The sequence below is a fragment of the Sus scrofa genome, chromosome 3 (genome assembly GCF_054392235.1).
Source record: "Sus scrofa isolate SSC_HxYL_T2T_F1_AM1 chromosome 3, Sscrofa_HxYL_maternal_Yorkshire_Landrace_v2.0, whole genome shotgun sequence".
NCBI lineage: Eukaryota > Metazoa > Chordata > Mammalia > Artiodactyla > Suidae > Sus > Sus scrofa.
This window is the reverse complement of record NC_139385.1, coordinates 97762246-97779364: the sequence shown is the minus strand read 5'-3', so window position 1 is coordinate 97779364 and position 17119 is coordinate 97762246. Positions and strand designations below refer to the sequence as shown.

Here is a 17119-nt window from a genome sequence, read left to right as displayed (position 1 = left end):
AGCTTTTAATTCTCATCCCATAGGCATCAGAATTCATCACCTTTTTAAATTAAATTATTATTATTTTTTTTAACAGCCCACCTGTCGCATATGTAAGTTCCTGGGCTAGGGGTCGAATCGGAGGTATAGCAGCTGGCCTACGTCACACCCACAGCAACACCAGATCTGAGCTACATCTGCGAACTATGCTGCAGTCTCGGCAATGCTGGACCCTTAATCCACTGAGTGAGGCTAGGGATTGAACCCACTTTCTCACAGACATTATGTCAGGTTCTTAACCCACTGAGCCACAATGAGAACTCCATTTGTTATTTTTATAAGCAGAAAGAGACTTAAGACCATCAGCAGACCAAAAGAAAACCTTTCCTTGATATTCTGTGTCTGATGAATGCATATAAACATACACAAAGTAGAAATTTTGGAAGAAGAACTATAAACTACAAATGATCCTACAATATTTAAGGATGTCAAAGATTTGAAAGATTATAGATATATTTAGTAGTTGATGAATATAATGCTTTCAGGAATTACTACGGTAAACAAAAATGAAAAGTACTCAGGATGGGTTCAACAGAGTAGAGGTGTGGGCTACAGAATTTATATGCTTATAGAGACTCTTCATTTAGTCAACAAATAATTATTGATTGCCTTTTTTGTACCAGGTATAAGGAATTCAGTATTAAATAAAAAAAATTTTTTTTTTCTCTCAGGAAGCCCACATTTGAGTGAAAGGATACAGAAAGTAAGAAACTCAGGTGGTGTTACATAATGAAAGAAAACTTAAGAGATACTGTAGAACACAGAAGAACAGAGATGCTAACATAGGCCTATTGGACAGGGTTAATGCCTCTATCTTAATATCTTACCTATTACTCGACTTGTAAGAATTTCTTTATCAGAAGAACCAATCTCTCTTCTAAGATAGTTTGTGGGAATTCTACCTGCTGCAGCAGCCTTTTGTCTATAGTCAACCTGAAGTAGCAACAAAAAATATGAAGTTCATTTGAATGCTTTCTGTAGTAACAAACTATTTCCCAAGAATTACTATATAGATACAATCCTTCTGAAGTTGCCAACATATTCCAGACTAAGAGTGGAGAACATTTTGTTTACTTTTAGTGTTCTGTATCTCTTAGGGAAAGGACAGCTGATAGAAATGTTACAGCAAATTGATTTTTAAAAAAGCCTTCCACTTATCAGTGAAATGACTGTGTAGCCTCACTACTTCCCACAGTAGCTTATCCTGGTCAAGTTAAACACTATCTTTTTTGTACCAACTTTCTGAGATGTAACTGCATTCCTATTTTCATAATAGAAAGAAACCATAAAATCCTAATGAATGCTTTATCTTCACCAAACATACTTGCAGACTCATATGAAGGGAAACCTATTAAAGTAATGAATTTGTTGCTTATTCAACATTAGAGTACTCATGCACTTCCACTGTTCTTGTCACAACCTGGACCTTCTAAAATATGCTTACCACTAACATGAGAATTGGTTATGAAGCAATCAGTTTTTTTTTTTCCTAAATGTTTTTAATGATTTAGTATCGAACAATTAAGGAAAATCCTTTATTGTGCAGAATTTATACTTCACACTCACCAGACATTAAACAAAAATGGTATTACAAATTCTATATTTTTGAAATATAAAAAAAAAATCAGAAAAATTAGCAAAAACTTACCACCAAAGGCATGAACTGGGAAGGTGAAGGTTTTGTTTTACTGACTGCTGTAACCATCACTGCAGTGTCACCTGACTTAGTTAAACACAAACAACAACACTGGTAAATTCCTTTAAAATCAGATAGTAACATATAAGTAGTGAATGAATAAATCCTCCCTCAGTTAAATCCAAGAAAAGAAAAGTTATTCCATGACATAATGACAATGAAAATAATTATTCACAAGTGGTATTAATCTCTTCTGCGTGGTCATGATCTGTATTAGAATAGTCACTAAGCTTCAAAAGCAACAGAACTAAAGGGGAAAAGACTTGTTAGCTTAGTCACATCCAATCATATTTTCTTATTGGGAAATTTAGGATATAAACAAACAGAAAATTCCCAATTATTATTATTGAAGAAGCCAGTAAAATTACTTTCTTTAAAAAAGCATTACAGAATTTATCAACAGAAAAAAAAAAAAAAAGCAGAACTGAGTTTGGAAGAAATCTTAAAGGTCACTTAATATACCTAGCCCTCTGACTCCCTGGTTGTCTGGAATGGTTCTCACACTAGAAATGGTCTGAATTTAATTTCCAACACCACAATGCTAAGTTACATGATGTTGTAAAGTCATTCAGTACTGGTCTCCATAACCATTTTTAAAATAAGAATTTAATAACTTGGACTTTTTACCTGTACTACAGCAGAGCCATCTGCAAATCTGGCCAGTTTTCCAGATGATATTTCTAATTTTCTGTTTAAAATAAAAATTCAGTATGAAAGGACTTAAGTTATTTGTGTATAATTCCCAGCTTATTATAAAGCAAATCAAAGATTCAAATAGAAGAACTAAAGTTTACCAAACCTCAATGGCCCCAACCCAGCAAAAAACAACCCAAGAAAGAACAGAGTTCACTATCATTATTGAAGATACAAGGGGAATTGTACAGGAGTGATCTGAATGACAGACAAAAGTATTTCTGAGTGCAGAAGCTATCTTCCTAAATGTTAATTCCCATTTACCAGCTTAGTTTAGTGTCTTGTCCATTGCCTTGTGGACTAAAGTAGCCTTTTAACACACAAACTGGATCATTTCTCTTCTTATATTCTTTAAAATTTCCCTCATTACTTTCAGGACAAAATATAAATTCCAAAATTGCCTACAGATAACTTCGTGTTTTATAATGGTGCCAAGACAAGTCAATGGGGGAAAGAGTCTTTTCAACAACAATGCTGGGACAATTGGATATCCATATGCAAAGAAGTTAATAAAGTTGGATCCTTCCCTTATAAGTATAAATTACTGCAAAATGGATTCTTCACTTAAATGTAGGAGCTAGAACTATAAAATTCTAAGAAAAAAACATAAGTAAATCTTCATAAACCTAGGTTGGACAACATCTTATAATGACATCAAAAGCACAAGTAACAAAAAAATAGATTAATTTGACTGTCAAAATTAAGAACTTTCATGCTTCAAAGGATTTCATCAAGAAAGTAAAAGAAAATCTACAGAATAGGTGAAAGTATTTGGAAGTCATAAACCTGAGAAGGGACCTGTATCCTGAATGTGTAAAGAATTCTTACAGCTCAAAAAGAAACCCAATTTTAAAAACTGGCAAAAGATTTGAATAGATATCTCTTCAAGGAAGACAACAAAAGGCCAATAAATACATGAAAATATGCTCAACATCATTACACACTAGGGAAATGTGAATCAAAACCATAATGAGATATTATTCACATCTACTAGGATGGTTGTATGTTGATGAGGATGTGGAGAAACTGGAACCCTCACACAATGGCTGATGGAAATGTAAAATGGCACAACTGGGAAACGGCAATTCCTCAAGAGGTTAAACACAGAAGATCGTATGACCCAGCAATTCTACTCCTATATGAGCCTATGAGAAATGAAAACATATGTCCATGTAAAAATTTACACATGAACCTTCATGGTGGTATTATTATAACTCCCAAATGGAAACAATTCAAATATCTGCCAAATGATGAATGAGTATATCAAAGAGAGGATGGGTACTCACAAGGATGAGCCAAGGAGTAGATTTACCCCAAGCCCCTCCTCCCCCATTCTAGCAACACAAGGGAGAGAAGTGGAGCTAGGAAAGCATTATCAAAAGCTTGAACTAGAAGGGTCCACTTATAATAAAAGGATTTTTTTCCATTTATAAAACTGTAAATATAGCTCTTTATGTGGTTGAACCCTCTGATACAGAACTGTGGATAGGGCCTGACTGTGGGACTTGAACATCCTTGGATTTTGGTATTCATGGTGGCTTCTGGAACCAATCCCCTGCAAATTCTGAGGGCTGAGTGAATCACTCAGAGAGAAACAAATGAGCAAACAATCCAGCTCTGCAGTACCCCAAATGTTCGCAAACACATGCTTTGATTTGTATTCAAATACCAAGTTTTTCTACTCTCTTTTTTCCCTCTGTTGAGTCTACCGGGGTCTTCTTTAGGGGTCCTAGGCCACCACCAGATAGTCCTTTGGTCCTATCTTCATGATTACCCTAATTTAAACTTTTTTTTCCCCCACCAGATATGTGCAATTTATAGTATGCAAAGATCCAGGCAGTTACTTTTCAATATGTCTCATGATCTCAGTTGGTATTAACTGACCTATATAATTTTTTCCTATTAACGCACTTTTTGTTTTTGGTGCAAACCTGTTATTAGTTTTATATTTCATGGTTGATTTTACTTCTTATGAATTTACTTGTCAATATTTTAATGTACAAAATACTGCCAAGTACATAAAAGATTGCTAACACATCAGTGGCTTCTGGGGATTGGAACTGGGTAGCTCTGAAACTGTATGGTAAAGAGATTTCTGAGCTTTTTAATGTTGAATCATGAGTGAATGAATACCTAATCAAAAATTACTTCTGAAAAAATAAATAATAAAAAGGATAAGATGAGTAGAGAGATCCTACTGGTGGGCAGAAGAGTGGGAGGAGGTACTTTAGGAAGAGCAAAAGGAAAAGAGGAGCCACCTGCCATAGGAAGTAGAACTCCAGAGCATGTACTTTTTTTTAGAAAGTATATGTGAAAATGTAGATATATAAAGTAAGCATTAGCAGTTTCATTTATTCTAAGAATGAATCCAGTAGGAATTTTTAAAAAGTGATTTTAGACATGAATTGTGGCAAATACCCCCTAGAGAAAGTATGGGTTTGAAACACAATTTCAAAATCCACCTAGTCTCATAGTACTAGTTTGTCTGACTCTGAGATAGTTACCTTCTCCGAACCTCTGTTTTTTTGTTTTTTGTCTTTTTTGCCATTTCTTTGGGCCATTTCGCGGCATATGGAGGTTCCCAGGCTAGGGGTTGAATCGGAGCTGTAGCCGCCGGCCTACACCAGAGCCACAGGAACGGGGGATCCGAGCCGCGTCTGCAGCCTACACCACAGCTCACAGCAACGCCGGATCCTCAACCCACTGAGTGAGGCCAGGGATTGAACCCGCAACCTCATGGTTGCTAGTCGGATTCGTTAACCACTGAGCCACGACGGAAACTCCCCTGAGCCTGTTTTAACTATAAAGTGGAAGTTGTAGTACCTTTACCACAGACTTAAACAGAGAGCATCATATAACTGGCGTTCCCTTCCTACTGAGCTGCCCTTCCCTTCCTACCAGGGTCATGTTCGCCATGGTTTTTAGACAGTAAACTGGATGGATGACGTAAACATCCATTGTCAACGCATTATCTTCTCATTTCATAGCCCAAAAGTCCTCGAAAGTAAAGAGAAGGGTAATCAGGTGGAGAGACTCACCAGAAGAAAGGAAGCACGGAACAGGGCAGGAAGGAGGAGCAAGAAGCAAAGGGCACGAAGCTGAGAGCGAGAGAAGGAGGAGGATCCCAAGATAAAAACTCCAAACCCGGAAAGGGAAATTTGGAATTCACGTTTGGAGTAAAGAGGGGAAAGAGACCTGGGTCGCCGGATTCGTACTCCAGGAGATGAATGTACTCGAACTGGCCTGACAGTGCGCCTTGTGAAAGGAGAGAGAACGCACACATTCCTTACCTGCTGCCTAAGTCCACGGCCACGGTTCGGGACCTCCCGCCACTCCATAGTGCTCGCACCTGCAGCTGGGTGAGTGTCCGATCCCTCCCTGGCAGACGGAAGGGACCTCTGCCCAGCGGCCGAAGCCGGAGGCATGAGCAGCAGCCCCTGCAGGCCGCCATGACACCCTGCACGCGCTCAGCCCGGGCTGCGCCCTGATTGGCTTATTCTGCAGAAGGTGGGGCGGAGCCTGATGCAGTTTCGTTTCCGTGGTGCCGGGGGCGGGGAACGCCGAGGAAGTGGATACCTGGCCCCTTTCTACGAAGCCTAGTAAGGGTCAAACCTATCTGAATGCGATTGTGCTTTAACTTCGTAACAGACAATGAACAGCAATTAGAAAAGTGTGTTTGGGTTTTGTTTGCTTTGCTATCATAGTTTCAAAGAGAATCCTAGAATAATGTAAGTGTTTAATACATAACTATAGTGGTAATAGAAGTACTCAGAAAACACATTACTATGATTTCGGCGTCTGCTAGCTGAGAATTAGAATTTGTGTAGTGGGCCACACCGGCTTTTATTTTATAAATTTCAAACAAGTGTGTTACTACCAAGATTTGCGTTAACTTATTTCTATTAAGTTAATTTCACTTCTTGTTGACCTATATCATCATTTTATATATCTTTATGGTCATTTTTGGATTCATCCTCATTTCCATTGTTAATATTTAGCAACTCTTTCTTTACAAATCAACCCTTAAATGCAAAATGCCCGCTACTTTTTTTTTTAATATTTTGGGAAATGAGAAAAAGTTTTGGAATTTGAATTTGATAAATTTTTAGGGGGTGGATAAATTTCTTCCATTCCTCCTAATCCAGTTTGTTGGAAAATCTTTATATGGTATCTGGAATGAACCCAGTGATCATTTTTCTATTATGAGGGTCATATTTCTCTTTTAAGGTCATAATGCCTCCCCTCAAAGAAATCCAAAGAAATCCAAACAATGAAACTCAACGAACACTTAAACAGGTTTTAGAACAAAAAATGTTAATTCCATACAAATTATTTAGTGGCAAAACAACTCTCTTACACCTTGCTCTCAAGAGCTATTATCACTGATTTGGAATTTCCATGCTAATAGAAGGGATTATTGATAACTCTGTTTATAGGTATTTAGTATTAGTTTTTGCCTTTTCCTTTGCTTTTGACTTAACCTTGTGTTGCCAGTGTGGGTTTGATCCCTAGCCCTCGGATCTTCTGCTTACTGCAGACACGGCCAAAAAGAACAAAAACAAAACCAAAAAAACCCACCAAAAATCAAACCTACCACTGCATTAAGTGATTATCAATTAAAATTTAATTTGGTTTGTAGTTTATTTGGGGCTATAAATGTATTTATTTTAGTTTTATGACTAAACTACAAGAATAAGGGGATTATGTCTTGCTATATATTTGTGCATATGTAAGCAACATAATAAAAAGTATCTTCGAACACTGAAGGGATCCATCAAAATTTAGTAGTCTACTCAACTTTAAGAAAGTCTGCTCAACATCAGTGCCAGAGAAATCTTTCTAAATCACAAACCTAAATGCGTCTCCATCCTGATTAAACTTTACTGATGGCTTCCTAAATCTTTAATCAACACGATAAAATCTCAACTGCTTTGTGTGGACTATGAACCTTTCGTATTTATCCTCATCAGTTTTGACTTACTACCCTACTTCCTTATCTCCCTCTCCTCACTTTATTTTATTTCATTTCATTTATTTATTTATTTTGCTTTTTAGGGCCACACCAGGGACATATGGAAGTTCCCAGGCTAGCCGTCTAACTGGAGCTGCAGCTGCAGCTTCTGGCCTATACCACAGCCACAGCAACTGAGAATCTGATTGCCATCTTCAACTTAAATCACAGCTCAAGGCAACGCCGGATCCTTAACCCACTGAGCAAGGCCAGGGATCCAACCTTCATCCTTATAGATACTAGTTGGTTTTGTTTCTGCTGCGCCACAAAGGGCACTCCCTCCCTCTCCTCATTTTATATTCCAAGTAAACTGAAACTTGTTCCTCTGTAACATTACCACCCTCTCTTTTTTCTCCATGACTTTCCTCGTGTGATTCTCTGTACTTCACACATTCCCTCTCACGTGTCCATCTCGCAAACTTAGTCTTCTGGTCTCAGCTTCAACACTATCCTCTCTGACATCCCCAGCTTGATTTATGGGTACAATCTACATCTGTCCTTCCACTTTATTGATTAATTAATATGGTCATTATTTTACCCATGGAAATGAATGTGGGAATATGTATTGCATAGTGGTTAAAATTGCTGACTCTGGCATCAGATTGTCTAGATTTGAATCTTACCACTGTCACTTCTTAAACAGGTGACTCTTGGTAAGTCACTTACTCTTTCTATACCTCAGTTTCTTCATTTGTAAAGTGAGAATGAAAATAACATCTACCTCTTAGGGCTGTTATGTGGATTTAATTGCAATCTTATTTTTATGGAACTAAGCGTAGTCTCTGCCACATGGAAAGTGTAATAATGTGTTGTGAAATATTTATCAAATACCTGCTTTATGCCAGGCAATATAGTAAGCTCAGGGGATATAAGGGAGTTGAAATGGTTACAGGGCGTAATAGCCACTGCTTTATAGAATTTGAAGTCTAGTATGAGAGAATGACAAAACACAACCAAGCAAATAAAAATTAGAGTGTGATTAATACTAAGAAAGGAATAAAGTAGATGTGAAAATAGAAAACAGTGGGATGGAGAAAGAACTTACATAAACTAAGATGGCCAGGGAAAGACTTCCTGAGGAGGAGACTTTAAGTCAGTCTGAAGGATGAGGAGACAGCTTCTGAAGCCTGGGGCCAGGTGGGAGCAGCCACTTGCAGGGGGAGTGTTATCCCTGAGTTAGGAAAGAGTTTGGCTTCTGTGAGGACATATGAAAAATCCATTGTGCCTAGATAGTGGTAAGCAGGAGTGGGCAGAGATGAGGAAGGAAAAGGTAGTCATTGGAAAGTTTAAATAGGGCAGTAGTATGATCTAGCCTACATTTTAAGATGATCCCTCTGTTTACTGAGTCCAGAGTGGCTTGGAGGAGGAGAAAGTAGTATCAACATAAGAAGTAATACAGTGGTAAGGGTGACAAGGAGAAAGGATGGATGGATAGGGAATATATTTTAGTGTTGGAATTGATAGGATTTGATGACTTGGATACTGGGGAGGGGGAAATTAAGACTATTAATAGACTTAGATGGGTGAGAAATGCAGTGTCTGAGACACTGGAGCGCCCTCGCTGTCAAGATAGTTGGATCTGATTCAAGGAGAGGACTGGAGTAATATAAATTTAAGAGTAATCAGCACACCAATGATGTCACAAGCCATGGAAATGCATGATACCACCTAGAGAGAGGTTAGAAAGAAAAGAGAAGAAAGCCTCAGTCTGTACCCTGAGGAGGAGAGGCTGCCAAGGCCCTGGAGATGGAGACTACCTATGGTAGGAGGAAAGCTAGGCTGTATCACGCTAGGTATTATCCATGTGCACCTGCTGCATCCATTTTCTACCCTTCTCAGCTCTGTTCTGTACCCAACTCCCTGGCCCTCTGACTGGTTGGATCAGCTTATGGGAGACACCTGTAGCAGATCAGAGAGCTAGAGGAGAGAGGGATTTAAAATAGTCATAATTCCTTCCAGTGGCCTTGCTTGCTTGGCTGTAGCTATCACTCCAGTTACACTATCTCCTCTCCTCACTGCTTCAAGCTTTAATAGTTTTCTACTGTTGTCTATCTCTCAGTGCCTCAGCATTCCTTATTGTTAGTTCCAGAACCAGCCTTCCCCTGTAAATGATCCCTTCATTAAAGTCTCTTCAGAACTCATCCAAGGATGCCCTCTGTTTCCTGGTTCCCTTTACCCCACTCCTCAGAGAGGGGCTATCTCCACTCTTTTGCTCTCAACGGCAGAACTATTACTTGTCACTAGAAGTGTGTTATCCTGGAGGTGGGAGATGGGGCTATGCTATACTGACTAACCCTTAGTCGTAGGAAGGTATTATGTCCCTGGATCTTGGGTGGGGGTTGCATTCTCTGTGCTCATGCCCTTCTTCCTGCTGTAATTCTGGGCCCAGCATGTATTCTGCCTCTTCCTCAGGGGTAAAGTGTTCGGTTCTGTTTCTTCTTTTACCTGCAGTGGGTTTCCACAGTGCCTTTGGGTGAGCGCATTTACCTTCACAGAGTGGATAAAGCTTTCATTCCTATGGGGAGGTAGGGGAGACAGATCCAGTGGGGCTTCTGCCTTTCCCACAGTGGCTGCCGTCTTCCTTCCCTAGGCCTGCACCATGAAGGACACTTTCTCAGGACTGTTGCTCTTATCCTAGGCCTTTTTGTAAGTGCTCAGTGAGGGACATAGAGAAGGGCCTGTGAGTGGTTATGAATTCCTCTTGTGTCTGCAGCCTCCAAGGGTCCTATATTCTCTTGGTAGCCCACAACTGGCCTTTAGTAATTGGTTAAAAATTTTAGCTGAGGGAGTTCCTGTTGTGGCTCAGTGGATTAAGAACACAACAGTGTCCATGAGAATACAGGTTTGATCCCTGGCCTTGCTCAGTGGCTTAAGGATCTGGTATTGTTGCAAACTATGTTATAGGTTGCAGATGTGGCTCGGATCTGGCATTGCAGTGGCTGTGATGTAGGCCAGCAGCTACAGTGCCAATTCAACCCCTAGCCCAGGAGATTCCAGATGCTTCACGTGCAGCTGTAAAAAGAAAAAAAGAATTTTAGTTTATTTTTCTGGTCAACATCTATTGGTGATTGTGACAGGTAAGCAAGAGCTCATGTCCCATCTCTCTTTGGAGGCTCTTTCCTTAGATTTCAGGTTAGCTGGTTATTCTATCACTTTAGCTCTCTAATAGGTTCTGAAAGAGTTGTGAATTTCCAGGTTGTCTGGCTTTGTTGTTACCATTGTTGCTATTATTGTTAATAAGGGTGGGATGTTCTTTTCAGATTTCTGCATCTTAAGCAGAAGCCAGAGGTCTCACATGTAATTCAAGACCTTTCCTCTCCACTAGTCCAGAGAAGTGAAGAAAAGGTAGAATTTGTTCTTTAATTATTTTGTTTTTTAGCTTCATCCTGACTCCATAATTTTTTTGGCTCTTCCAGGATTGGGATACAGGAGGAGGGAGCAGAAGAGAGATAAAAGAATTTAATTGCTAGAGTCAGTGGAGTTCTTATTTGATACTGTCCTGTTTTCATGTCCACTATCACTGTAAAATTCCATAGCTGGCTATGATGTGGGTGTATGTTTGGGTTGTCTGGTGACCTCTGCTGGTACCAACAAAATGCACAGTTTCCTACTGTGGATAGATAATGTGGTGACACTTTATGAGTTTCCCAGCTTCTGCTCCTGGTGTTCTGTTACACAGCTTCTTATTGCTGAGATCCTTTTGTCCTGGTTCTTAGCCCTCTTGAGTAAAGTACCATTGAAGTAGCTTCCTTGAGTTCTCTTGGCCCACAGACTCACACATCCTTGCCCCCCAAACAGGTAACATTGTAGTAAGTTACACTGATTGCTTTTCTTGCTCTGCCACTGCAGGTGGCTCTAGTCAGCCTCTGACCTCCAAATTCTCTTATGTGGGAAGCAAGCACTAGCGTGTATATTCTTCCTTTTTTTCCCCTTGTGATTTGCTTCAGGATTTGCTTTTTTTTTTTTTAATTTTATTGGAGTATAGTTGACTAACAATGTTGTATTGGTTTCAGGTGTACAGCAAAGTGAATCAGTCATACACATACACATATCCATTCTTTTTTCCATATAGGTTATTACAAACTATTGAGTAGATTTTCCTGTGCTATGCAATATGTTCTTGTTAATTATCTATTTTATACAGTAGTGTGTATATGTTATTCCCACCCTCCCAATTCTTCCCTCTCCCTGTTGCCAAAACTCAGCCTCTGTCCACTGGTGATAAATAGGAATGGGGAGACAGGGTTTTGGGTGAAGGAGAAAAAAACAGCTTTTATTGCTTTGCCACGCAAAGGAGGCTACAGGAGGATAATGCCTTATAGAATGTGGGAAAGAATTGCAGGGAGTTTTATAGTCTAAAAGGAGAAAAACAGGGTTTCAGATAAGAATCAGGGTTGGGACAGATATGCATTCTTTCTTTTGCAGAATCTTAGTGTTTGAGGCTGGCATCAGGAGATCTCAACATGATTCTGGTGATGGTCTTCTGGGTTATTGCCTAAAATAATAGTACCTGCAAAAAAGGCATATTGATCTGAGATTAGAACAAACTAGGAAAGTTCCTGAAAAACATCACATGCTAATAATCTTTAACCCACAGGCAGTTGTGCTTAGGGTTCCTAATCTTTAGTTTACAGGTAATTGTGTTTAGGATGCAGTCAGGTGAGGGAGGAGCGCAAGGAAGGGCTCCAAGCTGTTCCTTTTCAAAGTATTCATTTCTAGGGAGTTCCCATTGTGACTCAGTAGTAACGAACCCGACTAGTATCCACGAGGATGAGGGTTCTATCCCTGGCCTTGCTCATTGGGTTAAGGCTCTGGCATTGCCACCAGCTGTGGTGTTGGTCACAGATGAAGCTTGGATCTGGTGTTGCAGTGGCTGTGGCTTAGGCTGGCAGCTGCAGCTCTGATTTGACCCCTAGCCTGGGAACTTCCACTTTCTGTGAGTGCAGCCCTAAAAAGACAAAAATAAAGTATAATTTCTAAAAGAAGCATAAGGAATATAACATTTCTTTTAGGTGTATAAGATGCCTATATCATTATGTGTATCTCTTGAGGGGGGAACTAGGATACTGCCCCAAGGTTATACTATTGCGGCTTGACTGTTCCTCCCTTGGCTTTGCATCCCTTCCCTTTCCTGATGATCAACTGTCAAAACCTGCCCCTTAGAACTCAGGGAAGGCCATGGAGGCTGAATGAAGCCCACTTCCTAAAAACAAGAAATGGGGGGCACAGGCTTTTGTGCCCAGGAGCCTGCTCAGTTTCACCCTCAAAGTTTTCACCTATGGTAACCATAAGACTGGTTTTGAAATCTGTTTGTTGCTGTTTTTCAAATAAGTTCTTTTGTATCACTTTTTATTAGAATCCACATATAAGTGATATATGATATTTGTCTTTTTCTGTCTGACTTATCTTACTCAGTATGATAATCTCTAGGACCATCTGTGTTGCTACAAATGACATTATTTCATTTGTTTTTATGGTTGAATAATATTCCATTGTATATATGTATCACATCTTCTTTATCCATTCCTCTGTCAGTGGAGATTTGGGTTGCTTCCATGTCTTAGCTATTGTAAATAGTGCTGCAATGAACGTTGGAGGGCATATAAGTTTTCCAGTTAGAGTTTTATCTGGATAGATGCCTAAGAGTGGGATTGCTGGGTCATATGGTAGGTCTGTAGTTAATTTTTAAAGAAACCTCCATTCTGTCCTCCATAGTGGTTGCACTAATTTACATTGCCACAAACAGTGTAGAATGGTTCCCTTTTCTCTACACCCTAGAGTCTACATTTTTAAATATCCCTATATGGCCGCTTTGGTCTATGGCAGGATGGACTCTTACCCAAAATTTGGTTTGGATGCCAAGACTGATATGAAGCCCCCACTCCCATCCCCACCCACATAACAAGTAATATGAAAATGTATATTACTTATGTAATGAGGCTTTGTGGAGGGAGCAGGGGAGGCTCTACAAGCTGATCTGAAAATGGCTTGAGTGAGCAAGGAAATTAGTGTCCTTATGAGAGGAAACACCAGAACTCTTTCTCTCTGCCATGTGAGAACACAGCGAGAGCACGGCCATCAACAAGCCAGGAAGAGAGCTCTCATGAGGAACCAATAATGCTGGATCTTGTTCTGGGACTACAGATCAGTGAGAAAATATACATCTGCTGCTTAAGTCAGTCAGTCTATGATACCAGCTTAGAGTTTTCATTGTTGTTATGAGGTCTGGCTGGGATGTGGGTCCCTATGTGTAGGTGGTCAGAAGCTTGTGCAGTTCGAATTTTCTACTTGTGCCAAAGGAGGAAGTGTTCAAGCTTTCTTGTCAGTGTGCCCAGCTGTAAGGCACCAAGGGAAGAGGGACAATGAGGGTTGAAATTTATCAGCAACTAAATGTAAAAAAAAAAAAAATGGATTCAAATTCTTTATCCAGTCCTTCAGCTCTAGGAGACATATGTCACACCTTCCTGAGAACTCTTACTATTTGCTCCTATTTCATGGCATCACAGGACTATTCTATAGCTTAATAAATGTTTAGCTGGGGAAGGAAATATTTATGTTTTTCTCATTCTCTTTCAGTAGTTTTCTTTATCTTGAGCTCCCATTGGCTGAGGGTAGAATGGGCAGGGAAGGCTTTGTCTTCCTTTACAGAGAGGGTAGGAAAAATGCCACATCATGCCTAACTAGGCTGGTAACTCTTTACCTACATGATTCTCTTTGAGTTCCAGATTGCTAGGTCCTCTGTTTTGGCTGGAATGGTTGATGGGAGTTGATAATTATGACGTGGTTCTGTCTCTCTCTCTCTCTCTTTTTTTTTTTTTTCATTTCTTTTTAACAAAAACCTGAACCTCTGCGGTGACCTGAGCCACTACAGTCAGATTCTCTTTTTCTTTTTTTTTCACTGCCGCAGCTGTGGCACATGGAAATTCCCAGGCTAGGGGTTGAATCAGAGCTGCAGCTGAGGCTTATGCCATAGACATGGCAACACTGGATCCAAGCTGCATTTGTGACCTATGCTGCAGCTTGTGGCAATGCCAGATCCTTAACCCACTGGGAGGGGCCAGGGATCAAACTTGCATCCTCGTAAAGACAACATTAGGTTTCTAACCCACTGAGGCTCAACGGGAACTTGAGAACTTCTGCTATCTTATAGAATGTTGGGTGTAATCGTTGCTCATTATTGTCATTTTTGGAGACTTCCCAAGTCCTGGTACAGTAGGAAAGGTCTCCATTCAACATCCCATTTTACACATAGTGGGAGGAAAGTTTCCTTCACTGAAATGGAAAGCAAAGTGGGGATAGGTGCAAATGCAGGTGAGTTTGAAGGCTTGCCTGAGGGAGGATCAAAGAAATGCGTTTTACTTCAGTATCTTTAATGAAGTTTGAGGAAATGCCAGTAGCAGAGAGTTAGGCGGGAGGTGGGATGGGGTGGAAATAAGCTATATGAAATTTAGGAAGGATGTAATTTTGGGGGCATAGAAAAATCAGTCTACCCAGGAAACATGATACAGTTGCCAGACCTTGGTGCATGACTATATATGCTCTTTGAGGTTTGTGAAGATGGATTTCAAGGGAAACCAGCCTATTCATTTGGGTGATTTTTTTTTTTTTTCTGGTAAAGTTTACCTGCTTGGTACAAGAATGGAGAAAGTGAGTGGTAGGATTTATCTAGAGATAAGTTTTCTCTGTGCTGCGACTGAGGTGTGTTTCCTCATACTTCATATGTTGAAGCCCTAAACCCAGTGTTTGGAATAAGGAAGTAATTACGGTTAAATAAGTTCATAAGAGCAGGACCCTGATAGGATTAGTGTCCTTATGAGAGGAAACACCAGAACTCTTTCTCTCTGCCATGTGAAAACACAGCGAGAGCATGGCCATCTACAAGCCAAGAAGAGAGCTCTCACGAGGAACCAATAATGCTGGATCTTGTTCTGGGACTACAGATCAGTGAGAAAATATACATCTGCTGTTTAAGTCAGTCAGTCTATGATATTTTGTTATGGTAGCATAACAAGACTAAGACACTATGCATGGATTACAGAGGGAGAGAGGGGCATAAGAGGTGGGGATATTTGTGGAGGAATGGTTATAAGGTTGGGACTATGAAATCTAGGCTGGACAAGAAGCTCCAAATATGAAGTCAAGAAAACACTGATAAACAGTGAGAAATGGTGGTGTCAGTGGATTGAAGATTGAATTAGAGTAGTCAGAATTAAAGATGGTTGTTTTCAAGGTTCACTCATATAGAGTGAATATATCAGTATGTCATTCTTTTTAATGGCTGAATAATATTTCATTGTATGTATACACAATTTATTTCTCTTTATCAGTTAATAGATTGAGGCTATTTCCAGGTAAATGATTCAATAGGCTTTTTTTTTTTTTGAGTGAATTTGTTTTAGTCTCCCAAGTTATATGGATGTGTATATATGTAATGAAGTGGTCTAGAATATGCTGCTGCAAAATAAGCCACTTTATCATAAGGATTCTTTTGAGCTGAAGGAAATTGAGAACGAATAAATATAAGAAAAGTTCTCATATGTATATGTGTAACTGATTCACTTTGCTGTACACGTGAAATTAACACAACATTGTGAGTCAATTATACTCCGATAAAATTTTAAAAAAGCAGAGCTCCCATTGTGGCTCAGTGGTAATGAACCTGATTAGTATTTATGAGGACGTGGATTCCATCCCCGGCCTTGCTCAGTGGGTTAAGGATCTGGCGTTGCTGTGAGGATCTGGCGTTGCTGTGTAGGTCACAGATGTGGCTCAGTGGGTTAGGGATCTGGCATTGCTGTGGCTGTGTTGTAGGCTGGCAGCTACAGTTCCCATTTGACCTCTAGCCTGGGAACTTCCATATGCCCTTGGTGCAACCCCAAAAAGCATCAAAAAAAAAAAAAAGAAAGAATGAAAAAGTCGTTTGCCCTAAAACTAGGGCATAAATTTTTATTTGTGAAGGTGGCATAAGTTTCCCGTCTTCCCCTCTTCTTCTGTATCAGGATGAGGATGACCCTTATCACTGGAAATGGAGGGCTGGCACTGAGATGAATCTTCATAATCAAATCTTACTAAAATAACTCTCATCTTCCATTAGTGTCCTTCAATTTATCATTGCTAGAAGCCCCAACCCCCCTTTCCTCTGTCTACTTGCTTTTTTTTTTTTTTAATTTATTGCCTTTTATTAAAATCTAGCCCCTGAGTCTTTGGGTTTTCACTTGTTTTTTATGAAGCCCTTGTGCATATAAAGATAACACCAGTAAAATTTGTATACCTTTTCTTTTGTTTATCTTTTGTCAGTATAATTCACTGGCCTTAAATACTTAACCTAGGAGTGTAGCAGGAAAGTTTAAGAAACACCTGTTCTTCATTATCATGGACTTAGCAAAGCTGTGACTGGATATCACCATTGGCCCACATTTGCTGCTGTGAAGGACTCAATAGCAGGTTAGAACATTTCCTTCCTTTGGGCTCGTCATGGAACCTTTCTGGTACAGGTAGCAGATAGCTTTTCTGTGTCCTCCGCAGGAACCAAGTGAACTGAGCTGGGGCTTTGGATCAGTTAGATGACTGAAAACTCCCACCTCAAGGCAGAGGGTAGGCGCGAGGTAGGTAACTGAGGGATAATATTTACTGCTACTTTTGGGGAGGAGTAAAAGGGATAGTAAAAATTCCTTCAGCCT

At 39.8% G+C, this 17119-nt stretch overlaps 2 protein-coding genes across 47 annotated transcripts in view; one reads left to right on the top strand and one right to left on the bottom strand.

The window, feature by feature from the left end:
* The window catches only part of PNPT1 (polyribonucleotide nucleotidyltransferase 1), a 42644-nt gene extending 36747 nt beyond the window's left edge, over positions 1-5897 (bottom strand). For 3 of the 6 annotated variants that reach the window (XM_085015775.1, XM_085015776.1, XM_021085800.2), the window contains exons 1-4: positions 5719-5897; positions 2363-2423; positions 1688-1762; positions 867-972 (exon numbers count right to left, since the gene is read on the bottom strand). Coding sequence is in view for 4 of the 6 variants with exons in the window: in XM_021085800.2 (XP_020941459.1) it covers positions 867-972; positions 1688-1762; positions 2363-2423; positions 5719-5879 (403 nt within the window). In the remaining 2 variants the exon portion in view is untranslated. 6 annotated transcript variants of the gene reach the window in all.
* The window catches only part of CCDC85A (coiled-coil domain containing 85A), a 691220-nt gene that overhangs the window by 48470 nt on the left and 625631 nt on the right, over positions 1-17119 (top strand). For 8 of the 41 annotated variants that reach the window (XM_085019259.1, XM_085019225.1, XM_085019239.1 and 5 more), the window contains one exon: positions 5416-5787. The exons of 17 other annotated variants lie outside the window; for them this stretch is intronic. The gene's annotated coding sequence lies outside the window, so the exon portion shown is untranslated. Of the gene's footprint in view, positions 1-5415; positions 6157-16736; positions 16884-16964; positions 17045-17119 lie in introns of those variants that run through there. 16 more of the 41 variants (XM_085019224.1, XM_085019252.1, XM_085019229.1 and 13 more) reach the window with 6 other exon arrangements.